Genomic DNA, 27469 nt, shown 5'->3' with positions numbered 1-27469 from the left:
TGATTTGCCAAATAATAACACTCCATTAAAACAACATGGTTATTACAGTCCTTTTTCTTCATTTTTCTTCGTTCGACAGCCATTGATTTTTTTTCTTTCCCTTTTTTCATTCTATTTGACAAATAAGGATGCCCACTACTGAAGGAAAAATAAAAAATAGGAAAGTTGCTTGCTTGACTTTTACCAATAATAGTTCATTTTGGCATTTTGCGGACCGATTCTTTTGAGTGTACCAATGGAATAGTCATAAACAAAACCAACATTGACTTTTGTCATACTAACATGACCTTTGGCTTCAAGTTTGACCATTCTTGTTGTTCTTGAAGGTGAACATCTCAGCCGCCTCAAAATAACAATAATAAAGAAAGAAAACAAGTAACGATAGTCTATAGGTCAGTTAAAGAAACATCAAACTAGTTGATTCTTGATTTTGAAGTGTTCTACAGGTCAGTTAAAGAAACTTCAAACTTGTTGGTTCTTGATTTTGAAATGTTCTACAGGTCAGTTAATAAAGAAACATCAAACTTGTTGATTCTTGATTTTGAAGTGTTCTACAGGTCAGTTAAGCAAGCATCGAACTTGTTGATTCTTGATTATGAAGTGTGTTGCCTTGGCAATCTTGTTGTTTCTGATATCCATACCGATCTTCCTCAAACCAGTCAATGGTGCTGATGATACCATATCACTTGCCCAACCCCTTACTGATCGTATGACTTTAGTCTCCTCCGGCCAAATCTTTGAACTGGGATTCTTCTCCCCCGGAAGCTCCAAGAACAGATACCTAGGAATATGGTACAAGACTACTCCTCACGTAGTTGTCTGGGTTGCAAATAGAAACAATCCACTCACTGATTTTCCTGGAGAGTTGGCCATCAGTAGCAACTCAAGCCAACTTCTAATCCGAAACCAGTCGAAAGCCATTCTTTGGTCATCAATGTCATCAGGAAGAGTAGCCAAAAATCCAGTGGCTCAGCTTTTGGACACAGGAAATCTTGTCCTAAGAGAGAATGATAGTGTGAACTCTGAGCTCTATTTATGGCAGAGCTTTGATTACCCTTCAGACACACTGTTATCAGGCATGAAGCTTGGCTGGGACTTAACCACTGGACTGGAACGATATTTAACATCATGGAAAAGCATTGATGACCCTTCCACAGGTGACTTTACGTACAAAATGAACATCACTGGTCTACCTCAGACAATTCTTGCCATGGGATCGACGAGGCAGTTCCGGTCAGGGCCATGGAATGGAGTTCGATTCAGTGGGCTCAGTATAGCAGGAGACAGAGTTTTCAAATCCAGCTCGGTGTTTACTAAGAATGAGTCGTATTATATGTTTACAACGATTGTCAAGTCACTACATACACGAGTAACAATGAACACTTCAGGCTCACCTCAACGTCTGATCTTGCAAAATGGAAGTACTGAATGGAATATCATGTACTCAGTTCCATACCAACGGTGTGATAGCTATGGATTCTGTGGGGCAAATGGTGTTTGTGGGGTTAACAATGATCCATTATGCAAGTGTTTGGAGGGCTTTATTCCAACTTCTCCAGAAGAGTGGCAAGTGTTGGATTGGTCCAATGGATGCAAGAGGAAGAACCCTTTAAAATGCCAAAGAGGAGAGGGTTTTGCGAAGCTTGATGGGGTGAAATTGCCTGATCTGTTGGAGTTCTGGTTGAACAAAAGTATGGACATCAAGGAATGCAAAGAACAGTGCTTGAACAACTGTTCTTGTACGGCTTATGCAGATTCAGATATCAGAGGAGGAGGCAGTGGCTGCTTGATGTGGTTTGGCGATTTGATCGATATTCGAGAGCTAAGAGTAAAAGGCAGTGATCAGAAAATGTACTTACGTTTATCTGCTGCTGATATGAGTAAGTTCAAATTTATTTCCAATGAAAGACTCTAAAGGGATCCAACTTCTGCAGAACTTTAATCATTGAATCTTTTCTTCTTGATATGTGGAAATAGAATTGATCTATAACAAAAAGAAGAAGAAGAAAATGCTGAAGATGGTGATAGTGATATCAACTACATCAGGCATGTGTTTATTATTGGGTGTCATATTCTGGTGCACAATCTGCAAATCAAGAAAAAGGGTCAGAGGTAGTAGTAGTAAGCAAATTCTTCTAATTCAGATTGTTTTATGTAGTTTTAATTCATTTTATTTATGAGAAATTGGTGAAAAATGAGTTTTTTTAAGTGATTTTGCAATCTCACATACTTTTGATAACCTTTTGCAAAATGTCATTTGTCTAAAATTCGACTAGCTGTCTAAATTTTTTGACCAGCTGTCTAATATTTTTGATCGGCTGTTTGAATTTTTCGACCACCTGTCTAAATTTTCGATTAATTGTCTAAATTATGAAATGTCATTTTGCAAAGAATTATTGAAACTAGGCTAAAGTGTAAAATGACTTTAAAAAATAGGTCATTTTGCTAAAACACCCTTTATTTGTTTGAATTAAATAGGTCAAAGCAAGAATGATTATATAGAACTACCTATGTTTGATATGGCTACAATTGCTGCTGCAACAAACAATTTCTCTGACACAAGCAGAATAGGAGAAGGTGGCTTTGGGCCTGTTTACAAGGTATACCAATATCTTAGTCATGAGTTTCCCAAACAAAACTTTAGTTGTTGATACACTATTTCTGTACTCAGGGAAATCTTTCAACAGGACAAGAAATAGCAGTAAAGAGGCTATCAAAGGACTCAGGTCAAGGACTAGAAGAGTTCAAGAATGAAGTAGTTTTAATATCAAAACTTCAACATAGAAATCTTGTTGGGCTTTTAGGCTGCTGTATTGAGGGTGAAGAAAGGATGTTAATCTATGAATACATGTACAATAAAAGCTTGAATCATTTCATCTTCGGTTTGTAATACTTGACCCTTTTAAATCTCAAGTTTTGTTCTTTTCATCTGCAACTATAAAGGGTTTGATTTCTTTTCAGGTGAGAACAAAAATGGCTCACTAGATTGGAAGAAGCGTTTCGATATCATTATGGGGATAGCTAGAGGACTTCTCTACTTGCACCAAGACTCAAAGCTTCAAATCATTCACAGGGATCTAAAGGCAAGTAATATTCTGCTGGACATGAACATGAATCCTAAAATTTCAGATTTCGGCTTAGCAAGAATATTTGGAGGGGGTGAAATCGAAACTAAAACAAGGAGAATTGTTGGAACTTAGTAAGTTCATAAAAGTTTATGATATTGTCTCATTATTTGTTTTGACAAATTATTTTTTGGATCCTATGTTTTGTAAAATGGTACAAACAGAACCCTAAACACGATTTTGGTCAAAGTTTTCTCAACTGAAATCACAAATAATTCACCAAACTAACAATTTAGAACAAAAATAAAATGATTCTGCTTAAAAACTGTGTTGTTATATTCAATTTTTTCTTCATCAAAATTGAGTTTAGGGGTCTATTTGAACCATTTTACAATATATAATATCTAAAAATAATTTTTTTAAAACACAGGGTTTATACAGGTAATCAGAAAAAATACAAGGTACAAAAAAATATAAATCCTATATTAATTCACTATTTACATAAATTCATGTATGAAATTCTTGATATTAATGGGTTTATAACTTTCTTGACCCTGTATTTTGTATAATTATTTATTTGGACCTTGTGTTTTGATAAATTATTTTTTGGACCCTATATTTTGTAAAATAGCTCAAATAGAATCCTAATCCTGATTTTGGTCAAAGTTTTCTTAAATGAAATCATAAATAATTCACCAAACTAACAATTCAGAACAAAAATAAAATGATTCTGCTTAAAAAAAGGGTGTTGTTATATTCAATTTTTTTCTTCGTCAAAATTGAGTTTAGGAGTCTATTTGAACCATTTTACAAAATATAGGATCCAAAAATGGTTTTTTTTAAACACAGGATCCAAAATAGTATAAACTCTATATTAATTCAGTATTTACAGAAATTCATGTACGAAATTCTTGATGCAGTGGCTATATATCCCCTGAGTATGCAGTAGATGGAAATTTTTCCATAAAATCAGATGTGTTCAGCTTTGGAGTAGTGTTGTTAGAGATAATAAGTGGTAAAAGAAACAGAGGTTTCTCTCACTCGGATCACCACCACAACCTCTTAGGACATGTAAGTAAAGATATTGATAGCAGCAATGTACTGTTAGTGTTATAAAATGCTAACCAAAAGAGTTGAAACTCATCTTAGGCATGGCTGCTATGGAATAAGGAGTTAGCCTTGGAAATAAAGGACTCATCCATGGAGGAATCTATGAGCATTGAATCTCAAGTGCTGAGATGCATTCAAGTAGGTTTGTTATGTGTTCAGAAATTCCCTGCTGATAGGCCAACAATGGCTTCTGTGGTTGTCATGCTGTCAAATGAGAGAGCAGAGTTGCCTTGGCCGAAAGAGCCTGCCTTCTTTTTGGAAAGAAGTTCCATTGTTGAAGATACAAAATCAAGAGAGGAAGAGTTGTATAGCCCAAATGAAACGAGCACAACTTTGTTGGAGGGTCGATGAAAATGTAATATTGATAACTTAGATCGATGGGGCTTTTCATTATGACAAAAGGTAAAATAACTTATGTGATTCACATTTTTTTAAATCTATTTTTAATTAGCATATCCGTAACGACGTGTGCCAAGGAAACTCTCGATTGCACTCTCTTTTATACACTCTTTCATTCGTGACATGTGGATATTATTCAATTTTTTATATTTTAATATTTTTTTAAAATCATTATTGGAATCCACGCGTCATTCATTGATTTAAAAAAGTACAAAAGAAGTGTAATATAGAGTGTATTTAGCATTTCTCATCTGCAATATGTTATATATTATGATTGGTTAAATACACCGTGAAATAAGTCATGCACAAAGAGGTGCAAAATAGTTTACTATTTCACGAAAGTCAACATAAGTGGGTTGACTTTTGGTGTAGGTATTTTAAAATTATTTTTTTGGGTCCAAAGTATTTTTTTTTATACTACGGAAGAGTACCCAAAAAGTTTTGTCACATTTGGAGGTGTTTTGGGTCGATGTACGAGGTCAAAAGTCAATGTAATAGGCATTTCATTGCTCGTTTTTCAACACCCCGAACAGGTGACATTTCGCGTGGGTCGTCTGTATGGACCCGTACAGTTACGTGTTTTGGCTCTAAAACTTATTTTAAAATACTCTAATCTCATTGGTTAACACTAATGAATGTTCCTACACTATTTAAAGGAATCATTTGAAATTTTGGTGAATTTATCACTCTCTCTCTCTCTAAAACTCATTCTCTCTCTAATTCACAAAGATTACTAGTATTTATATAAGTTAGATTAAGTAGTAAAAAAATAACATGTTTTTTTAGATATAAATTATTTTTTTAATCAAAATTAAGATTATGTATTATATATTATTATAATGATGATATTTTATAATATTTAAAAATATTATAATTATTAAATATTTTGTGCTAAATATTATCATAATAATGTCATTTTATAATATTTGAATTTATATTAATACAATAACTAAATATTTATTCAATACTTATATTAGTATAAATTTAAATATTATAAAATATCATTATAATATAATCTTACTTTTTATCAAAAATAAATTATCATCAATATTTAAAAAAATTAGCATATTATATATATATATATAAATCACAAATAATATTTCGGTTTAATTTTTTATTTTATATATTTATATCATTTTTTTGTCTGTAATATTGTTTATTTATTTAAAATTTATATGACAATAATACAAATTTAACAAATTAATCAAATTTATAAATAAATATTGCAAATTATTTATATATAATATACATTAAAAATATATATATTAAAAATATATATATATTTTTATCTTATACACAATTTTATCTAAATACTATTCATAGTAATACGATTTCCCTTTATTAAAATAATGTAGTTCGAGAACTGTGGAGGCAAAGACGAAAAAAAATTGTACAAATCTAGTTTTTTTCTAAACATTAATAATGAAAATGAAATTATGTATTTATATTAAATTATTGCTTAGTTCCAAAAATATAAAACAATATTTTAATTTGTTTGCATGTTGTAGTTGCACATTGTACGTCTTCTATTTATAACTTATTTATTTTAGATTTTTAATGCATTATTTATTTTATTATTTTGCTATAAGGGGAGGGACAAAAATGGAATAGTAATTCATGAATGAAACACTTTATGCCTTATTTGTTTTTTATTTATTTTACAAACAACCATGATGGAGCATTTCCATAATTATTTTCACAAAAAAAAAATTATTTTCAAAAAATAATTGCCACGTGTAAATTTTTAGTTTGAAAGTCAATGGTTCCAAATTAATTGGGATAATAAATGTGAAATTACCTGATGCATGAGTTTTTGTTTACAATGATGAAAACAATATATGGACAAAAGTTTTGAATTGATGTGATGTGACTATCATTTGTAAAAACATGATGTTGAAAGGACCTATTAGCAAAATAAATAACTTTGGGTTATATTGTATGGCAAACAGTAGTGAAACGTGGCTCCATCCAATACGCTAAGATTAATTCTAGAATCTAAGATTCTTTTTCTTTTTTTAGTATTGTTATTTAATATCTTAAAATCTAATAACACATAAAATAATTTTATAATTTATTAATGATATTTATAATATTTATTAAATTTAAATATATATAATTCGATATTAAATTACAGATATATTTTCTTATATTGTTGTTGAACACTAATAATATTTCTTCACAATTCTCATTCTTCGTTCTTATAATTTTTAAGTTTTAAAATTTATTTATTATTTATTTTGTCAACAAAATTATTTATTATTTTGCAGGTATCGAAGTTCACGCCCCACATTTTTCAAAAAAATAAATTCAAGGCATACATTTAAAAAATAAATAAAAAAAGCAATAAATGTTCTTAAAAAAACTAATGATTGGACTTCTTGAATTATTGATGTAGAAAAATACAATTTTTTTTTTTTAATATTTTACTGATTCACAATAGATTTTTTTTAGAGGAACACAATTAGTGTATACTATAACAAAAATTACATTAATGATATTTTTTTGGAGAGTAAAGTAAGGTAAGCTTTTTTACTTTACTGGTAGTGCATAATTATTTTTAGACGAATAAATCAATTATTATTATATTTTGTTTATGATCTGTTGTAATTATAGCAAATTTAGTATAAATTTTTAAAAAATTATAAATAAAATATGATATTAAAACCAGAGTTCAAAATATATGTTTGTCAATGAATAAAAAAAAACACTCATACAACAGACTGTTTGAACCTTTATTTCAATTCCGTAAATTATCTAAAATTTCTCGAAAATTTACAGGAGCCCTATTAACTATAGGAAAATTCTTTGGTATGGGCATTATTTTTGCCCCTGCCACCGATAAGGGCATATATTTATTCTGACCCAAGAAGAAATTGTAATCCAAATTTTTTTATATGACGGTATATGTTGTAGTTATAGCATGTATCTTATTAATTTTCGAGGAATTCAAAATAATTTATAATGTTGAAATTATAGTTCAAATAATCAGTTGCATGAATGCCTGATTTTTTTCATACACTTGATAAATATATTGTTTGAATCCTGATTACAACACACTAAATTATTCAAAAAAATATTCAAAAATTAGTGACCTACTATATAATTATCATATATATTCTCCTATAAAAAAAAATATATATATGTATATAATTATTCCATGTTTCGAAGAAAAATCACCCCTTCCTAAGAAACTCTCTATAATTATAATGACATCATCATAAACAAAACAAAAAAAAAAACCTTGGGTTATAATTAATTTACTTGTTTAAAACAAAATCATGGTGTATAGACAAGGTAAAAAGGTTACTTATTGATTGTAGCTTTTTCTTATATTTTTTATATTATGTAAATACTAAGACATGTGGGTATATATTATTACTAGCTAACAAATGATCCAGCCAAACAAAATTAAAAAAATTGAGTAGATGATCTAAAAAATAATAATTTTTTCAAAAAAAAAATTAAATTATTAAATCCCACTGTATTTTCCAACCATATTTTTACAGCAACGAAAATCTTACACCAAACTCTCTCTCTCTGTCTCTCTCATTACATATTATTAATCACACTGAGCATAATTTTCTGTCACAACCCAACAAAAAAAAAATCAGAGAAAAAAGAAAGAACAGCTCAAATATCAGCCATGGATGACGACTCCTCTCCTGAAATCACAACCCCTTTCAGTACGTAATGATTTTCACCATTAAATCTTATTTTCTTCTTTCTTTTTCTGAACTAACACAAATTCTTCTTCTTCTTGTTTTTTTTTTGTTGTTGGGTTTATTAGTTCCGAAGCCTAAGGACGAAGAAGATGGCTCCAGCTCCAGCTCGTCCAAAAACGACGTCGTTTCATCGGAGGAGAACTCGCCGGTGGAGCAAGTAGCTCTGACGGTGCCGACCACAGACGATCCCACCATCCCAGTGTTGACTTTCAGAATGTGGTTCTTGGGGACACTTTCGTGTGCTCTCCTCTCATTTCTCAACCAGTTCTTCTGGTACCGTAAGGAGCCACTTTCCATCACCGCCATTTCCGCTCAGATCGCCGTCGTCCCTCTCGGCCAGCTCATGGCAGCTAGGCTCACGCGCCGCTCCTTCCTCGCCGGAACTCGGTGGGAGTTCACCCTCAACCCGGGACCCTTCAACGTCAAGGAACACGTCCTCATCACCATCTTCGCCAACTCCGGCGCCGGCACCGTCTACGCCATCCACATCGTTACGGTGGTGAAGATCTTCTTCAAGCAACACATAACTTTCTTCGTCTCGTTAATTGTCATCCTAACAACTCAGGTACATAATAATTTCAAAATTTTGAAAAATATCATTTTTTTTCCATTATGTTTTCTCCGGGCACTGTTGAGTTTTTGTTCCGAGTATTTCACTTGTTTTTGGAAAATGTAAATGAATTTAGGAGGAATTTAATATTAAATTTTTGTGTATAAAATAATTTATTTTGTTAGTGGCTCACACAAATTATTAAATTTATTTCTTTAAAATTTGAACTAAATATAGGAAGGGATTTAAATTCTCATTCCCACTTTACTTTACCTTATACCAAACGCCCCCTATGTGTTTTGCTAAATAACAATTCAGATTCTATATTTTATGATCAAAATAGTACTCTAAACTCGATTTTTGTTACAATATTTTTAATTATAAGATCATTTATTGAATTGTTGAAGATGAGATGAGTTCACAATAATAGAGAAAGTGGTCGATGAACTGATAAAAAAATATTATATTTAAAAATATTTTGACCAAAATTGATATTAGAGTATTATTTTGATCTACTTTATAAAACAGAAAAGCAAAATTGTCATTTAACAAAATATAAAATCCGATATAATTATTTTCTATATAATAGTAATATATTTTTAAAAAGAAAAAAAAAATGAAGAAGTTGATGAGGTTTGAATGGTAGGTGTTAGGGTTCGGTTGGGCTGGGATTTACAGAAGGTATTTGGTGGAGCCAGCGGCCATGTGGTGGCCATCTAATTTGGTTCAAGTATCACTCTTCAGGTATTTATTATGTTTTTAATTATTATTTATAATTAATTAATTTCTTACTAATTAACAATAATAACGATAAATAATAAATTGTCTTAATCATACTAAAATCTCTGTAAAGTATTATTTTAAAATAGAATACCTTCCGTATAGGCAATCAAAAAAAATTAGTCAAATTTGGGAGTAATAATAATAAGTATTACATAAAGAAAATTATATAACCTAATAATAATTATTCTCAAAATTGTAAATATATATATGTTCTGTTAAATTCATCTAATTAATTTAGATAATGATTTGTTATTTAGAGTTGTTATCAAAATTTTAAATTTATTATAATTTCTCTGCTAAAAAAAATAGATACATTATTCTCAAAATATTTTTATATTTTTCAAGTTATTATAGCCTTTGCCTTTTATAATAATAAAATTAGTTTGATCCCATGATTTTATAGTTATATAATATAAAATCAACATGGTTTGTTTATCTATTTTATGCTTTTTCTAATTTTAATAATGATATTATTATTTTCATTTTGTGATTTGCACATGCTTGGTTGATATCTAATTAAGTAGGTGAAATAAACACGTTACTATAAAATAAGTCCAAATTAAGGAAATGACTTGTTTAATTGGTACAAGAAATAATATACATTTTTTTTGTTTGTTTGTTTATTTATTCACATTAAATATCAAAATATATATCCCATGTTGCAACTTGCATGGAAAATATCTAACTTAAAATTATTAAAAATATCACACATGAAAGTCAGAGAAATATTTTTAAAAATATATATATATTATATTATTTTACTTTCTTTCTTTTTTGTGACAAAATATATTATTTTCCTTTTACCTTCTAGTAATTTAAAGAAATATAACATTACAGTTTTAGCTGTTAATTTGGTTGACCACGTAGAAAGTCCACATCATAACTCATTATAATTAATAAAAATTTGAGGTATTATATTTGCATCAAAAGATATATATATATAGGCACCTATTAATTAAAAAAATATATTTTTAAAACTTTTTCAAGATTTTTTTGAAACTTTGATTTTTTTGTTTTTGTTAATTTCAATAATTTTTTATCTTGTTTTTATAATTTGTTTAAAAAATAATGTATACATTTTAAAACAAAACTTTTCTTTTGCAAGTTTTTATATATATTTTTTTATCTAAATGTTTAAAATACAAATTATTCATATGTATTCTTTAGAATATAAAAAAGAAAAAAAATAGAAAAATGTGAGCATAAATTGAAAAAATATATATTATATATTAATTTTTAATAAAAATAGATGTCTTAATAAATTGTGGGGTATTAATATAATGACCTTCAAAATTATTGGCAAAGCACACTACTTTTCCACACAAGAATGAATAGTGAAAATGAAAAAAGAAAAAAAAAAGTGAAGGCTATTATTGATCATCATATACTAAGCTCAATAAAATAATGTGTTTTTTTAGTTAAATCCACCCTCTTACAATAAAATTTCTATATAGTTATAATGTAGGGAGGATACAAATTTTATTATTATGAAGAAGTTACAATTTAATAAAAATAATTAAAAATATTTTGACTTAAATAAAAATTATCTATATATACTAATGAGTTATTACCTACCTACAAATTCAAAGATTCAATAATAACTATAAATATACTAAATTATTGTCTAGAATAATTGTAAATATTTTTTTTTTATTTCATCTTAAACTTTAAGGTAACATGTCATATACTTTTTTGTAATACTCAGATAAGGCAAATTACTTAACATAAGTGTTAAAAAATTATAAGTTATTATAATGTGTAGTTTATTTTTAGAGGCATGGTGCAAAATGACCATTAATGTTATGTAAAAATAAGTAAATGTCCATATTTTTAATTTTGTAGTAAAATAGTCTAATCATCTATTTAATATCACATATTACCAAATACACCCTCGAACAAATTACTATTTTATTCTAAATATTTTAATATTATGGTATATGTATATTAGTTTTGTTTAATTAGTTTTTATTTTAAAGTTATTTTGATTTTTTTTCGTTTTTTATGGGTTGTTGAATGATATACCATACCATGAGTTGAAAAATAATATATCATCAAAACTTACAAAATTATTGCTAAAAAATGTATATACTATGCTAACAAAGTTATATACTACCATTAAAATGTATATACTATGATACAAAATTATATACTACCACTATGTATAATAAAATAAAAATTAAATATCACAAAAAAAAAATTATATACCATACAACAAAAAACATATACACTAATTAGAAAATAATATACCAACAACCTATAAAAAACTTAAAAAATCAATATAATTTTAAAATAAAAACTAATTAAACAAAACTAATAGACATATACCACTATATTAAAGTCATACAGTCCTAAATAAATAAATAAATAAAATTATAAAAAAAGGCAATTTAGGTAATCAACAATGTAAAATAGCCATTTATCTACAATTTTAAAAATGAGGACATTAGCTTCATGATAGTTTTATTTTTGGTCATTTCCCATAATTTCTCTTATTTTTATTTATAATTTGTCTAAATTCAAACTATAATTTTTTATTAATATACGTGAGTTATTACAATATAGAGTAATACTTTACAAAATTTAGCGTGAATTCAATTGAGTGATTTTCAATTGTATCATTTTTTTTAATTAATTTATTATTTACTATTTTTTGTATGTATTTTGTGTATAAAATATAATTATTTAAATTTGAGTAATTAGTGAAAATAATATTTTTTTTAACTTATTTTGTACCCTCGCCTAATTTTGATAATTTTTTGCAAAATAACATCTGTCTAAAACTTCAACTAGCTGTTTAAAAATTTTCACCAGCTGTTTCGAGTATCGGATGTCATTTTATAAAAAATTATCAAAACTATGTTAAATAACTTAAAAAAAATATGTGATTTTGGCAAATGACCCTTTAAATTTTCTTCATTGTGACAATTTTGTTTTCCACTCTTTAATTACAGGGCCCTACACGAGAAGGAAAAAAGGACCAATGGAGGGGTGACACGTACGCAGTTCTTTGTGATTGCCTTCATCTGCAGCTTTGCTTACTATGTCTTCCCAGGCTACCTCTTCGAAATGCTAACTTCCCTCTCTTGGATATGTTGGATTTTTCCAAACTCTGTCTTGGCCCAACAGCTCGGTTCGGGCCTATATGGGCTTGGGATTGGGGCTTTTGGGCTTGACTGGTCCACTATCTCATCCTACCTTGGAAGCCCACTTGCAAGCCCATGGTTCGCCACAGCCAATGTGGCTGCTGGGTTTTTTTTTGTCATGTATGTGTTGACTCCCTTGTGTTATTGGCTCAATGTCTACAAAGCCAAAACATTTCCAATATATTCAGACAGCTTATTCAGATCAGACGGTCAGAAATACAACATCACAGCCATCATTGACTCCAATTTTCACCTTGACTTGGCTGCTTATGAGAAAGAAGGTCCACTCTACATTACAACTTTTTTTGCTATGACTTATGGTGTGGGCTTTGCAGCTCTTACTGCTACAATTGTTCATGTTGCTCTCTTTCATGGAAGGTAACTCTAATTTTGAGGGCTCATTTTAATAGTTTCATTCTCACTATGATGATATAATAATAATAATAATAATAATAATAATAATAATATGTGCGTTAAAATTATGCACCAAAATATAACACTAACTGACGTGACACTGTATTTTAAAATAGTGGGTTCTGCTCGAAATAAATTTGATTGGTTAAATGAAACTGTCACGTCAGATGGTGCAATGTTTTAGTGCATAATTTTGGTGCGCGTATCATTACTCATAAATAAATGTTTTTGGAGTAATCGGTGAAAAATGACTCTTTTACAATGTCACTTTACAAAACGATTTTCATTCGATAATTTCTTTTTTTTTAAAATGACATCCTAAACGATAAACAATGTGTAGTAAATTTCCTTCTCGTGTGAGAGGTGTCTAGAAGTTCATTTAACAAAGGACTATCAAAACGAAAGTATTATGCCAAGTGACTATAAAAAGGATGTCACTATGCCAAATACAATGTACAAAAAAGTAAGTCACTTTGCACAATAATATCGATTTGATAATTCTTTACAAAATGACTTTTCAGACACACTCGATATTTTATCACAAATTTCTCAACACTATTTGAAACCATTTTGTAAAAAATTACTAAACAAATGTCTACTTATTTAAATAGATTGCATAATATTAAATTATAAATAGTAAGGTGAATGAAACTGTTGAATAATTAGTGGACTCAAATTATGATCCAGTGCATGTTTTTGACTACTCAACACTTTCTCCATAACTAAAATTTAGATGTGAAAATGCAGGGATATATGGAAGCAAAGCAAATCAAGTTTTGCAGAGAAAGAAATGGACATACATACTAAACTCATGGCAAAGTATAAGCAAGTGCCTGAGTGGTGGTTCATAGTCATTCTTTTAGTAAATATTGCAGCCACTGTTTTTGCCTGTGAGTACTACAATGACCAGCTCCAGTTGCCTTGGTGGGGTGTTCTATTAGCTTGTGCTATTGCATTTTTTTTCACTCTTCCAATTGGTATCATCACTGCCATTACAAATCAGGTAAAAATGATTAAGAACCCATCATATAAAATGATTCAAAGACTCATATTTCTAAACAAGTTTTCTTCTCAACAGGCTCCAGGATTGAACATCATAACTGAGTACATAATAGGGTATATCTACCCTGGTTACCCAGTTGCCAACATGTGCTTCAAGGTGTATGGATACATAAGCATGACACAAGCCATAAGTTTTCTACAAGACTTCAAGCTTGGTCACTACATGAAAATCCCACCAAGAACAATGTTCATGGCTCAGGTCTACTTCTACTTCTACTTCTACTTCTACTTCAAGCTTACTCACATTCCTTTTCTTTCTTTTTTGGGTTTATGCCTTTTTAGAACCTGTGTTTTGGCTCATTACCTGTTTGGACCCTGTGTTTTAAAAAATTACTTTTTGGATCCTGTGTTTTCTAAAATAGTTCAAATAGACCCCTAAACTCGACTTTGATCAAAGTTTTTTGAAATAAATTCACAAATAATTCATCAAACTAACAACTCAGAACAAAAATACAGTCATTCTACCTAAGAACTATATTGTAATATTCAATTTTTTGTTCATCAAAATCAGGTTTAGGGGCGTATTTGAACCATTTTATATAACACAGGGTCCAAAAAATAATTTGTCAAAACACAGGGTCCAAATAGGTAATGAGGCAAAACACAAGGTTTAAAAAAGTATAAACCCTTCTTCTTTTCCAACTTCAAAATCTGAAATCTTGACATGTCTGTCTAGGTAGTTGGAACACTCATAGCTGCTTTCGTCTACTTGGGCACGGCCTGGTGGCTGCTAGAGACCATCCCTGACATATGTCTAGACACATCATCCCTCTGGACTTGCCCATCAGACACTGTGTTCTATGATGCATCTGTCATCTGGGGCTTGATTGGTCCGCGCAGAATCTTTGGTGACTTGGGGACTTATGAGGCTGTGAATTGGTTCTTTCTTGGGGGAGCCATTGCTCCAATACTGGTTTGGTTTGCAGCCAAGGCTTTCCCACACCAGGAGTGGATCAGGCTCATCAACATGCCTGTGCTGATAGGCGCCACAGGCATGATGCCACCGGCCACTGCAGTGAACTACACCACTTGGATCCTTGCAGGGTTTCTCTCTGGCTTTGTTGTGTATAGGTACAAACCCGAGTGGTGGCGCCGCCACAACTATGTCCTGTCTGGCGCCCTTGACGCCGGCTTGGCCTTCATGGGGGTGCTCTTGTATTTCAGCTTGGGATTGGAGGATGTTAGCCTCAACTGGTGGGGGAATGACCTTGATGGTTGTTCCTTGGCTTCTTGTCCCACAGCCAAAGGTGTTGTTGTTACTGGTTGCCCAGTTTACAATTGAAGAATTAGATCAAAAAGATTCACAGATTTGTAAATAGCAACAATTTGTAATGTAAATTAACATTTCTTTCAAATAAAGGAAAGCCTTTTATTTTGAGTTCTTTTGAAATTCTTGATATTGAATTCAAACTAACTTGGGTTGGGTTGGGTTGGGTTGGGTTGGGTGTGCTTTTGAAAAAGTTTGTGAGTTTCTTCTGTCAAAGGTTAGAGTTTGCCATCACCATGTGCTGATACAAATGGTCCACAATGTTAAATTACATTAACAAAAGAAAAGTATTTCAGTGCCATTAATTTTACTTTATTGGTTAAAATAAGGATGAAATATGATTATTTATCATTTGTATATTAATATATACTACTCATGTTAATTAATTTTTAGCATTTTTTTAATAATTTTTACAAGTTTAAAAATTTAATATTGTAATTTTATAAATAGTTTTGATTCTAATAAGATCATTTTTTTTTATTTATATTATTTATATTTTTTTCTTCTTATTTTGAATTAAAAATGTTTTGTATTATAATCTTAATTGAGAGTATCGAAAATATGTTACCTGTTAAAAATAATAAATATTTATAGAGGTGGTTATTATTTTTAATTTATTATTTGGAGTAACTTTTTACTAATTTTTGTTTGGAAAGTGTGTAAAAAGAAACTTTAAAAATGTACAGGGGTATATAGAACCATCAAAGTCCAAACATTGAATTATTATTAGGATTTTCTAAAACAAAAATTAAATATAATATTTAATTAAAATACAATACAATAACCTAAATTTATGTGTATTTTTTAAAAAGTTTAATTTGATTAATTGTTTTTTGATAAAATAAATAAAGAATATCCTCAAATTTTTATAAAATATAACCAAGTTTGTATTTTTGAAAAATGAGTTTCTTTTTTAACAAAAAGACCAATGCACATTGATAAAAATCGTTAAGTACATCAGTTAAGATACAAGGCGGAATAATATTCTGCCAAATAAACTCACTATCACTCGCAAGTGCAAACTTAGTTAGTCCATAAGCAGCATTGTTACAACAACGCAAAACATACACTAGAGTTGCACATGGAATGAAAGATAATGAGTTTCTAATATCACTAAAGAGAAAATCCCACTGTGAAGAGAAAGACTTGGGGGAGAGTACACAATTAATCACCAATTTAGCATATAGTAGAGACATGTAAACCATGATGAGCTGTCCAATAAAGTCTCACACTAAGCGCCAGAACCTCTGCTTCCTTAGCACTAAAGAAACCAGGCACAGGTTTAACAAGGCACACCAAAAGAAAACCATTTGAATCACGAACTATAACTCTAATACCACACAAACCTTGGTGGTCGTCCAAAGCGACATCCACATTCAGTTTAAGTGAGTGAAGTCTTGAAGGAGTCCATGAAGATGGTGCATCAAGGCGCTGCTTCTTGGAAGCATAAGAATGGTGATGTTGTGCCTGAAACCACTCTAAGTAATATAGATAAGCCCACTCAAGAAGAACTTGAGGGGGCGAGTAGGATATCCATGTCTTGACTTATTACGTTCCCCCAAATGCTTCAAACTATGATGCAAAGATGACAAAGCTGCAAGGAAGACAAATAAGTATTTAGGGTAGTTAACATATCCAAAATATTCCAAGTAAAACAAAACTTGAGAAGGACCCAAAATTCTCATAGCTTCCAAACTTGTGTAGATAATGCACATAGAAACAAAGCATGTAAAGTATCATCAAAAGCAGTGCCACAATGGAAGTAGTTTGAGGGACAAGGAACATGATGATGTTGTAAAGCAATAGCAATGAGACTAATATCTAGATAGGATCTCCAAATAAACAACTTAACTTTCCTTGGCAACATATGAGACCAAAGCTTCTTCTACCAATTAGACAAAATGGAATTAAAAGAGGAAGTAGGAATGCCATTTGATGAAGCACCCACATGATAGCCTAATTTAACCAAATATTGACCATTATCAATGAAATGCCAACACAAGCAATTATGAGAAGCAATGGGGCATAAGACGATAGATTGAATCATAAGAACATCATTTGGAAGAAACAGTGTATGGAGTAGATCAACATTCCATGTTCGATCATGAAGAATGAGATCTTGCACCTTAAGTGGACTTGGAGAATTAGTTATAATAGGACAAAATGTATGTGGTCGAGGTAGCCATGGATCTATATTGATGCACATCAAATTACCATCGTCAATGAACCAGCGCAAACCTTCCTTTAATAGACCACATCCCCAAACAATTGATCTCCAAGTATGAGAATGATGGTATCCAGTTGGAGCATCTAGTATATTACCTCGAGGATAATTTCGAGCTTTATGAACCTTGGCAAACAAAGTCTCAGGTTCCATCAATAATTGTCATGCTTGTTTTGCTAAGAAGGTTTTGTTAAAACAAACCAAATCCATAAAACTCATTCCACCTAATTCCCTTGAAAGGGACATCTTCTGCCATGATAACCAATATATTCTCTTTTTCTTCGAAGTTAATCCCCACCAAAATTTGGCCATCATTGACTCTAACTCATGACAAAGTGAGCTTGGTAGTTGAAAACAACTCATCGTGTGTATGTCAGAATAGATTGGACAACTATTTTTAAGAGAATTTATTTCCTGCCAACAAAAAAGAGCTTCTCTTGCCAATGAGAACAACTCTTTTTTAGACCACCCGCTAAAACTAGGAAGACCAATACAATGTTCATGGCATTCCCCAATAACCATTCCCAAGTGTTGAGAAAAAACCTCTTGCATGTCCCGTGAAGCAGTCAATGAAAAGGAAAGATAAGACATAGCAAAATTTATTTTTTTCCTAGAAGCTACCTCATAAACAAGCATAATATGTTTTAGTGTAGAACTAGAAAGTTTAAAAGCGTCGCATAGTAGTAAAGAGTCATCTGCAAATAATAAATGTGAAATTGAAGGGACATGTCGAGTAATAGAATAACCTCTGAAAGTATGGGTCATCTCAGCACTTTGCAATAGACGTGACAACCTCTCTGAAATGATTAAAAAAAAGATAAATGATCTTTTTGACGAAGGCCTCATTGTGGTATAATGTTACCCCCTCATCAGGCCAGGCGCGCATAGGTGCGCGCAGACAGGGGTGTGCGCGCATAGGCGTGCGCATCAGGCAGATGCGAGTGCGTCAGGAGGTTAGCGCACGCGCACATAGGCGCGGGCTTGGGTTGAACGGACACCACCGAGCCAAACAATTATTTCTTGGGCGTTTTATGGTTGAAAAGTATTCTAGAGGGGTCTAGAATGTGAGGTTAAAAGGGCTTGATGATTTGAGCTTGGGAAGGTTTCCAAAAATGGAAATATGTCTCCCAAGCAAAAATCATATAAGTTCCTACCAGAGGGCTAAATCTCCATAATCATCTATATAGGGGGTGACCTTGGTGCCCCCAGGGAGGGTCTTCGGCCAATGCCTAGGGACGGTGTCTAGGCTATATTTGGGTGTTGCTAAGCTTCGAAAATCGTGGGAAATCATGAGTTGGATTATTGGCGCCATATGGCGCCAAGAGGGTTGGTGCGCGCGCGCGTCTGACTGGTGGCGTGCTCCTGGGCGTCCACATGCTGACTGATGAAGGTGTCCCTACGAACAGTTGTGACTGAGCGGTTACATGACGGTTATTAGGGAGTATCTGAGAGGGATCCACGTGGAACGTCGTGACCCTTGGAGGAGAATCCAACAGTAGATGTCCCATGAGCTTGGCTAGGCAACATGCGTCTATCTGAAGGGGCAAGTGGCTTGCCTGGTGGACGTGTTGCATGCTGGTTGGTCCAGCTAACACCTAGGTGGTTGGGGTTGTCAACCATTGCCACTGTTGGCATGTTATTTATATGGCTTGGGCGCCTGAGACATCGGGATGTAATGTCCAGCACATGTACACTTGTGTTCTTTGTTATTTGTGAGTAATATACAAAGTTGGGAGGGAGCTCCTGTAATTGTGGTGTGTGCCTTTACTTGTGTTCGTGCATGTTTATTTACCTGATACACGACAATGTGTGAGTTTGTGATCCGAGTATTGTTTGTGTGTGCATTAGTATTGGGTTGGCTGACTAAGTTGGGGAACTTAGGCCATCACAGGAAAAAAAAATACATAGTGTAGAGTGACCCTGTGACATATAACATGACCAATTGGTGTGCCATTGACAAGAAAACTATATTTCACATTTGTAACACACTTCGTTATCAAATTAACCCATGCTACATTTAGTCTCAACTTAAGTAACATAGCTTCCAAAATATTACTTTGGATATATCCAACTTCATTTTGAAAGAAAAAAAAGGAGTTTTTTTAGTATTTTTGAAAATGCAAAATCAAATTATTAAAAAAACACACACACATATTATCAATTAAATATTATAGTAGGTCCTCACAAGTTTAATGTTTTTAAATTTGTAAAATTATTTGTATTATCCTAAAATTAGAAAACATAATCACGCTTCGCGCATTCTTTTGTAATAATTAATTAATTTTTTTTTTAGATTGTGTAGTAAAGATTCTTTTTTATCCTACGCGTACAACATGCTTCTTTTATGGACATGTGAGGATGTCTTGATCATGGTATTTTAATGATGGTGTTCATTGTATAGCAAATTTCTTGTAGGTTTTCAAAAATATTCTAAAGAATAAGGATTATTTTTGCCGATTACCCATTTAGATCATTTATTTTTAAAAATTTACTTTTAGATTTCGTATTTTGTCAAATGTGAAAAATAGAAATAGAAAGATCGATTATTTAAACATTATATATTGGTCGATTACATATTTTGGCACTTTATTTTTAAAAATTAACCTTTTGTTGACGCCGTTTTTCGTCAACAGTGAAAGGAGAGCACGTAAACAATAACAGATAATGACCAATTAAAATATCACAATACAAACACACGATTTTTACGTGGTTCAGCAGTTAAATCTGCCTAGTCCACGAGTCTCTGTTATTAAACTCAAGATTATCTCTGAAAATTCTTAAGCATGAATTCTTCAGAGTTTTCTCTCAAAGTTCATAATTTTTTTTCCATTACAATGGCGCATGACCTCTCTATTTATAGAGAAGGCTGCGGAATACTATCCCACATATTTTGGGTAGTTACTCTTTTTGTGTAAATAAAATAAATGGCTTTAAATGCCTATAATCAAATATAAAAGGAAACGTCCCCTGAAGACCAGGGGACGTATAACTGACCAAATAATATCCCACGATTCTAGGGGATTTACAGCAATAAATGAGGATTACATCTCGTATGGACAACACTTATAGATATTCAAGGTTTTTATCATATATCTCCAAGGCTTTAGCTTCCTAGGTTTCTCGTCAGCTTTCGAGCTAGAGACATCTCCCGAGGTCACATGGCTTTCGAGATCGTCTGTGCGTCGAGCTCGGGACCCCTGATCCGAGGTCATCCCTGAGGATGGATGCGTCTCCGAAGCTACCTTTCGAGATCATGAACACTTCGAGGTCACCATATTCGAGGTCGTCTATGTCTTGCAGGCTTGATATTTAGTCCTGGAGCATACTCTAAACCTTACGAGTCCAATTGTTCGTGAATCTAACTTTCGAGGTCACACTTAACATGGCTTGAAAACTGGGTACAACACCTTTGGACCATGTATTTGTTCAAAAAGTTAAAAATTATTTATAAAAAACAAATTATATAAATTTATATAATTTATATTTTCTGTAAGAGGGTTCTACTATTATGAACCTTGTATTTTAGTTGATTATCCGTTTGGATCATTTATTTCTAAAAATTAAGTTACGGACCTCATGTGTTTGTCAAAATGTTAAAAATAGAAATAAATAAATAGATTACTTGAAACACATATGTATTTTTGTCGATTATCCGTTTAGGCCACTTATTATTAAAAACTAACTTTAGGATTATATGTTTTTATCAAAATGTTAAAAATAAAAATAGATAATTTAGTATTATTATTATATATAGATATTTTTAATTGACTATATATATTATAATTATTATTAAAATAAAAATGAGAAAATAAATAGATTTTTTTGTTGATTAATTAATAGCTATAAATTAAAAAAATAAAATAAAAAATAAAACAAATGATATTTAATATTATAATTTATATATGTTGTTAACATATATTTTTATAAAATTATTTACGTTTAAATAAAAAACATAAATAATATGAATAAACTATTTTCTATGACAATGTTTTCTCCAACAATTTTGGTATTGGTGGTTATGAATTGTCCATTAATTTAAAGTTTGTTATGAAGTTGTTTTATTTTATTTCATTCAAAATATATATTTTTTTTAAAATGAAAATGATTAGACATTTTCAAGATATTAATAAATTATATATCTCTTCAAAAATAAATTATTATAATAATCCCAATTTGAATATAACTATTAATTACTTTTAAATTTTTTATTATTTATCCATCTATGTTATTAAGTTATTAAAAAGAATACCGTGTTTGAAGAGTTTTTAATTTTAGATATTTAGTAATTTAGATATTATAGTTTTTTTAAATTTGAAAAAGATGAATTGAAAAATGTAAAAATTTTAGAAAAAAATTTCATTTATTATTATTATAATGTGTATGGTAATTTATTAGTGTAATTACATTTAAAAAATAACGTGTGGAGAATTTTTAATTTTGAGATATTTATATATATCTAGATAGTGTAGATATTATAATTTTATAAATTTGAAAAAGAAAAAATATGTGAAAAATTTAGAAAAAAATTATATTTATTTAGAATGTGTATAGTAATTTATTAGTGTAATTATATTTAAAAAATTAAGTGTGAAGGGTTTTTAATTTTAGATATTTAGATAGTTTATATATTATAAAATATTTTAATTATTAACTAATTATCATAAATTTTAAAAATAAGAATTAAAAATTATAAAAAATTTAGGAAATAAAAAAAAATTTAATTTTAAACTGTAACGTCATCTCCTACATTCTCTCTTCGTATAAGTATATAAATATATAGATATAGACATTGAAGCATTTGATATCATAATATTAAAACATTTAAAAACCTAAAAAATCCCTAAAAAAATCAAATTATTAGGAGAATGTGAAATAGATATTAAAAACTTAAATAGAAAGAGTTAGGCTTTCATGGTACAGAGTTTGGCTACTGATTCAGTTTATCGAAGTCATATCATATCAAGAGCACACTTTTACGAAACAAAGAAAATTACGAACTTTGAAGTTTGACACTGAAAAAACAGAGAGTGTGTGTGTGAGTGAGTGAGTGAGTTTGATCAGAGAGTTATGGAAACCCAATCTGATGGTAACGACGAGAACGCTCTTCCCACCATTAAAGAAATGCGTCAAAGCTTAGAAGCTCGCATACACTCCCACCATGCCACCCATCTGGAGCTTCTTTCTGCTCTCCAAGCCCATGTCGAACCCAATATCGTCTCCTCCATTGATCTTTCTCTTAAGGTCGTTTCTTCTTTCGAAAATCGTCCTTTTGTTCCTACTCCCCCACTCCCTCACCCTAAACCCAACCCCAGAAAAACCCTTGAGTCAACTCGCCCTTTATCCCCTGAAACTCGCTCGAATCGCCCTGTTTCGGCTGAAGAACCGCGGCCCAGTGGTAATGTTTCCAAGACCCAGAACCCCAAAACCCCTCCTGGTTCGAACCCAGTTAGGAATTCGGAGAGCGAGAAGTTTAGCCCCATTGACGAGAGCGGTAGCCCCTTGTCAGTGGTTCGTTCGATGGTGGCGGTTTGTCTGATTGAGAGGGTTCCCTTTTCGCCAATTGATTCGTCGACGGTGTTGAGGAAGTTAGAGAATGACCAGTCTGCGACGCCGTCGGAGAAGGCGGCGCTGCGCGAGCTTGGCGGCGAGTCGGGGGCAATACTGGCTGTGGAGATGGCGCTGAGATCGATGGCGGAGGAGAATGGTGGGGTTGAATTGGAGGAGTTTGTGGTGAGTGGAAAGTCTCGGGTAATGGTTTTGGCCATTGACAGGACTCGGCTACTTAAGGAATTGCCTGAGAGCTGTCAGTACCAGCCACCAGAATCGAATTCGCTAGATGGGAATGGGAGTCAGAACCAGCAGCAGCATGTTACTGGTGGGGTTGACGTTAATGGTGGAGTGTTTGGAATGACAGGGCCGGGGAGGCCAATGCCGGACTTGTGGATGGGGCCAAATGATCCCCATATGTCCGGGTTTCCCCCAATGTTTCCGGGGGGTGGACCGCCGGGAGGGATGATGGGTCCGAGGGGTGCTCCTAGACTTATGGGGATGATGGGAGTGCCCAGAATGAGTGTTCCTCCGTTTCATCGACCTCCATTGGGTCCCAATGCTGCTGGCTCGAATGCAATACCACAGAAGTCCAGGAGTGAAGATGATGATCTGAAGGATCTTGAGGCACTTTTGAATAAGAAGTCTTTCAAAGAATTGCAGAAATCAAAAACTGGTGAGGAGCTTTTGGACCTCATTCATCGGCCTACTGCAAAGGAAACTGCGGTTGCTGCTAAGGTTTGTTCATTTGTGGCCTCTTGCATTGCTAAATTACTGGGAATGGATTCATTTTATGTAATACTTATTGTGAAAAAAAGCTTTTAGTTGGATTTGGAAGCATGCATATATTTATGTATAGAGTCTGGCTGATTGAAGTAAATTGTACATTATTTTGAATCATTGCGTTTGCTTCTTGATAGTCAAGAGACTTAGATAAGTGATGAACAGTATCTAAGTCCATGAGAAAGGCAACTTGGATGAGTTGTCTTTAGTTGTTTGGTCTTGTTTAGCATTTTCAAACTTACCTTAACATTTAGAAATCACTGATGCCTTGTTATGATGATTGGACTTAAGAATTGATGACTTTCAAACGTTTGATTGGAAGTTAAAGATATTGAGATTTTGCTAAGGTTTATGGCCATCAGTTGCATCCCAAAATAGCCAAGTTTGATATCTTGTGTGTTTTTCTTATGCTTTCATACGACTCTTTAGTTTCTTTTGGTTCTCCAGTTTAAAGCTTGCATTCAATTATACACTAATGCTCTTATTGTAATATTTTTTTTTTTGGTTTCAGTTCAAAACTAAAGGTGGTTCCCAACTGAAAGAATACTGCTCATCCCTAACAAAAGAAGACTGCCGACGTCAATCTGGTTCTTTCGTGGCATGTGAGAAGGTCAGTGTGCCATTATTGTTGCGTTATCAACCCTCCGAGAATAAGTTATTTATTTATATTCAGTCAATGTCCTTTCTTAATATGATTTTCTACTTTTTACTTCCTTTTAGGTTCATTTTCGGCGAATTATTGCTCCACATACTGACATCAATTTAGGAGATTGTTCTTTCCTGGATACTTGCCGCCACATGAAGGTATATCATCTTTTACTCCCTTTGTGATCAATTTCACCCAGTTATGTATCAGTTATCTTAATTTATGATTTCTACATGGAGTAATGAGATTTTTTTTTCCATTTATAGACGTGCAAGTATGTTCATTATGAGCTAGATCCAACACCAGATGTGTCACCCATGATAATGGGTGCTTCAACTCTTCCTCCTTCCAAACCTTTAAAGCCTATGCGTGCAGAATATTGTTCACAAGTGGAGCTTGGTGAACCACAATGGATCAATTGTGACATCCGTAACTTCAGAATGGACATTTTAGGGCAATTTGGAGTTATAATGGCAGATCCACCATGGGATATTCATATGGAATTACCATATGGGACTATGGCTGACGATGAAATGCGGAATCTTAATGTTCCTGCACTGCAAACTGATGGTCTGATTTTTCTTTGGGTTACCGGGCGTGCAATGGAGCTTGGACGTGAATGGTACGAGTTATTCTGTTCTATCTTTTAATTTACTAGTTCATAAACTCTATTGAAAATCCTTTGTGTTGTTATCTCTCAGAAGAATATCTATATGCTTCTTGCAGTTTGGAACTCTGGGGATACAAGCGTGTTGAGGAGATCATTTGGGTGAAGACTAATCAACTTCAGCGAATCATTAGAACAGGGAGAACTGGCCATTGGCTGAATCATAGCAAGGAGCATTGCCTTGTTGGAATTAAGGGAGATCCAATAGTTAACAGGAATATCGATACTGATGTTATTGTTGCGGAGGTTAGAGAGACAAGCCGTAAGCCAGATGAGGTTAGTAGAACATACATCGTATTGTAGAAGCTTTGATCTATAGAGATATCTATTTATATATATGTGTATTTGTAGATGGATACATTATCCATATTTATAAATATATTGTTACCTAAGCGTTATGCTTTTGCTTTTTATTTTTAAGGTGGTTTGTAAAAGCTCTTGCCTTTTAGATTATCATGCTTAATAAATATCTATTATCTTATTGTTGTTCTTATTCATTTCAAATCAACCAAACAAAGACTGCAAGTTTAGGTTTACGTTGATGTAAGCTGAGTTATTTCTTGTGTATTCCTGCAGATGTATCCTCTGTTGGAGAGAATAAGTCCAAGGACGAGAAAGCTAGAGTTATTTGCTCGCATGCACAATACTCATTCAGGGTAATATTTTGTGCCTCACTTTAATGCTTCTTACATAGATATCTTTACGTCCCTTTTCCCTTTTGCCGCAAAACTTTGCAATGATTTTCTTGATCACCAGCATAGCTTGAAGAGATGAACGTATATAAATTTATAGCACATACTTGTTAGGTAGTCTAAATTCTGTGTAGCCTTGTAGCTTTGTAAAACCGAGAGTTTTGTTAGTTTGGCAATTAAAAAGGTTACGATTTCGTATGATAAGTAATTGAAATTCATTGCTGATGAGCATATATTCCCATCGAGTATTTTTTTCCTTTCCACTGAAAAGAGGACCATTCATTCTCCTATGCTTTATTTATGGAGCCTTTCTATTCATAAGTTGGGGCATATTTTAATTTTGAACTGTGATTGCTATACAAGATGTAGTGCATTGGCATTTCTTTGGCTTAATGATTTTTTCTCAACTATCTATCATCAGGTGGATGTCACTCGGCAATCAGTTGCAAGGAGTTCGCCTGGTCGATGAAGGCCTGCGAGCAAGGTTTAAGGCCGCTTATCCGGAGGTGGAAGTTCAGCCTTCTTCTCCACCAAGGGCTTCCACTATGGATATAGACTCTGGTGCAGCTCCTATGAGGAGTCCATTCTCCCCAACAGAACCAAAGTCGACCGCTACTCAATTTACAGAGCCTGCAGCTCCCGGAGCACCCTACTCTGCTGCTTCGGAAGATAATAAGCCAATGGGTGTAGATGTTGACATGGCTAGCTGAAGTAAACCACTAGAAAAATCCACATTGTCCAGTTTTTGATGGTCAATTTCTTGAGCATGAAAGAGAACCTCTTCAATATCATTATATTTGTTTCTACTTTCTAGCTTTCTTTTATTAATTTATTCATGAAGAGAGAAAGAAGAAAAGGAGAGATTAGAAAAAAGAAAAAAAATTGTATAAGAGTTGCTATTAGATGAGGCCTGATGTAATACCATATTTTTGGTATAGCATGTAAAAGATTTTGATTTATTGCCGCTGTTAATTCCTTGTCCCACACATACCTATAAAGGGTCTATTCTTTTCTTTCCAAATTATATTTTTTTTATGTTGTTGGGAAAGTTCTAATTTCCATTTTTCAAGTGTATACATTGAAAAACTTAAACACACATGCATAAGCATGGCCTTGTTTTGTCTTCTATAGCCTACTATCCTATCCCTTTCAGCTCATAGTTGGCCACAAAACATTTCAACTTCGAAGTTCGATCTGAGATATATAAATTTACTATAATGTCTGACCCACTAACATGATACACTGTCTGAAGAAACATGCAAAACCCAGCTGGCAAATTAATAATTTAATGGGAAAGCCCTCACTTTATCACCTTAATTGCCGGTCTTTGTGTTTTTTCACAAGCCCAATTTTCATATAAAAATCTTCTCTGTCTAAATTATTGGCTATTTGCTC

General features: G+C 32.3%; 3 protein-coding genes across 5 annotated transcripts; all 3 read left to right on the top strand.

The window, feature by feature from the left end:
• Positions 1-347: 347 nt before the first annotated feature.
• LOC133778665 (G-type lectin S-receptor-like serine/threonine-protein kinase At4g27290) lies at positions 348-4745 on the top strand. 2 transcript variants are annotated; one of them, XM_062218662.1, is made up of 7 exons: positions 348-1880; positions 1978-2112; positions 2479-2600; positions 2672-2882; positions 2962-3199; positions 3986-4136; positions 4215-4745. In XM_062218662.1, exons 1-7 carry the CDS (start codon positions 596-598, stop codon positions 4524-4526), a joined length of 2454 nt encoding a protein of 817 aa, XP_062074646.1. In that variant the 5' UTR covers positions 348-595; the 3' UTR covers positions 4527-4745. The 2 variants fall into 2 exon arrangements, with proteins under 2 accessions (XP_062074646.1, XP_062074645.1); XM_062218661.1 differs by having other exon boundaries at positions 1978-2121.
• Positions 4746-8005: 3260 nt separating this feature from the next.
• Positions 8006-15630, top strand: LOC133778666 (oligopeptide transporter 7). 2 transcript variants are annotated; one of them, XM_062218663.1, is made up of 7 exons: positions 8006-8257; positions 8362-8861; positions 9493-9590; positions 12581-13150; positions 13934-14189; positions 14265-14447; positions 14925-15630. In XM_062218663.1, the coding sequence occupies exons 1-7, from the start codon at positions 8218-8220 to the stop codon at positions 15528-15530; spliced, it is 2253 nt and encodes a 750-aa protein (XP_062074647.1). In that variant the 5' UTR covers positions 8006-8217; the 3' UTR covers positions 15531-15630. The 2 variants fall into 2 exon arrangements, with proteins under 2 accessions (XP_062074647.1, XP_062074648.1); XM_062218664.1 differs by lacking the exon at positions 8006-8257 and having other exon boundaries at positions 8728-8861; positions 9500-9590.
• A 7007-nt stretch (positions 15631-22637) lies between these two features.
• Positions 22638-27064, top strand: LOC133778664 (N6-adenosine-methyltransferase MT-A70-like). Its single transcript, XM_062218660.1, has 7 exons — positions 22638-24024; positions 24581-24679; positions 24790-24873; positions 24982-25337; positions 25442-25658; positions 25959-26038; positions 26496-27064. The coding sequence occupies exons 1-7, from the start codon at positions 22807-22809 to the stop codon at positions 26782-26784; spliced, it is 2343 nt and encodes a 780-aa protein (XP_062074644.1). The 5' UTR covers positions 22638-22806; the 3' UTR covers positions 26785-27064.
• Positions 27065-27469: the final 405 nt, after the last annotated feature.

This window comes from Humulus lupulus, chromosome 5 (assembly GCF_963169125.1).
Source record: "Humulus lupulus chromosome 5, drHumLupu1.1, whole genome shotgun sequence".
NCBI lineage: Eukaryota > Viridiplantae > Streptophyta > Magnoliopsida > Rosales > Cannabaceae > Humulus > Humulus lupulus.
This window is presented reverse-complemented; position numbering and strand designations above follow the sequence as displayed.

What these genes read in the sequence shown, in the direction of transcription:
- LOC133778665 (XM_062218661.1), top strand. Translation starts at nt 596, where the DNA reads ATGAAGTGTGTTGCCTTGGCAATCTTGTTGTTTCTGATATCCATACCG. An exon ending in CTTGAATCATTTCATCTTCG is followed by an intron (nt 2,883 to 2,961) that starts GTTTGTAATACT and finishes ATTTCTTTTCAG; the next exon opens with GTGAGAACAAAAATGGCTCA. An exon ending in AGGAGAATTGTTGGAACTTA is followed by an intron (nt 3,200 to 3,985) that starts GTAAGTTCATAA and finishes TTCTTGATGCAG; the next exon opens with TGGCTATATATCCCCTGAGT.
- LOC133778666 (XM_062218663.1), top strand. Translation starts at nt 8,218, where the DNA reads ATGGATGACGACTCCTCTCCTGAAATCACAACCCCTTTCA. An exon ending in GTTCAAGTATCACTCTTCAG is followed by an intron (nt 9,591 to 12,580) that starts GTATTTATTATG and finishes CTTTAATTACAG; the next exon opens with GGCCCTACACGAGAAGGAAA. An exon ending in TCACTGCCATTACAAATCAG is followed by an intron (nt 14,190 to 14,264) that starts GTAAAAATGATT and finishes TCTTCTCAACAG; the next exon opens with GCTCCAGGATTGAACATCAT.
- LOC133778664 (XM_062218660.1), top strand. Translation starts at nt 22,807, where the DNA reads ATGGAAACCCAATCTGATGGTAACGACGAGAACGCTCTTCCCACCATT. An exon ending in AAACTGCGGTTGCTGCTAAG is followed by an intron (nt 24,025 to 24,580) that starts GTTTGTTCATTT and finishes TTTTGGTTTCAG; the next exon opens with TTCAAAACTAAAGGTGGTTC. An exon ending in ATACTTGCCGCCACATGAAG is followed by an intron (nt 24,874 to 24,981) that starts GTATATCATCTT and finishes TTCCATTTATAG; the next exon opens with ACGTGCAAGTATGTTCATTA.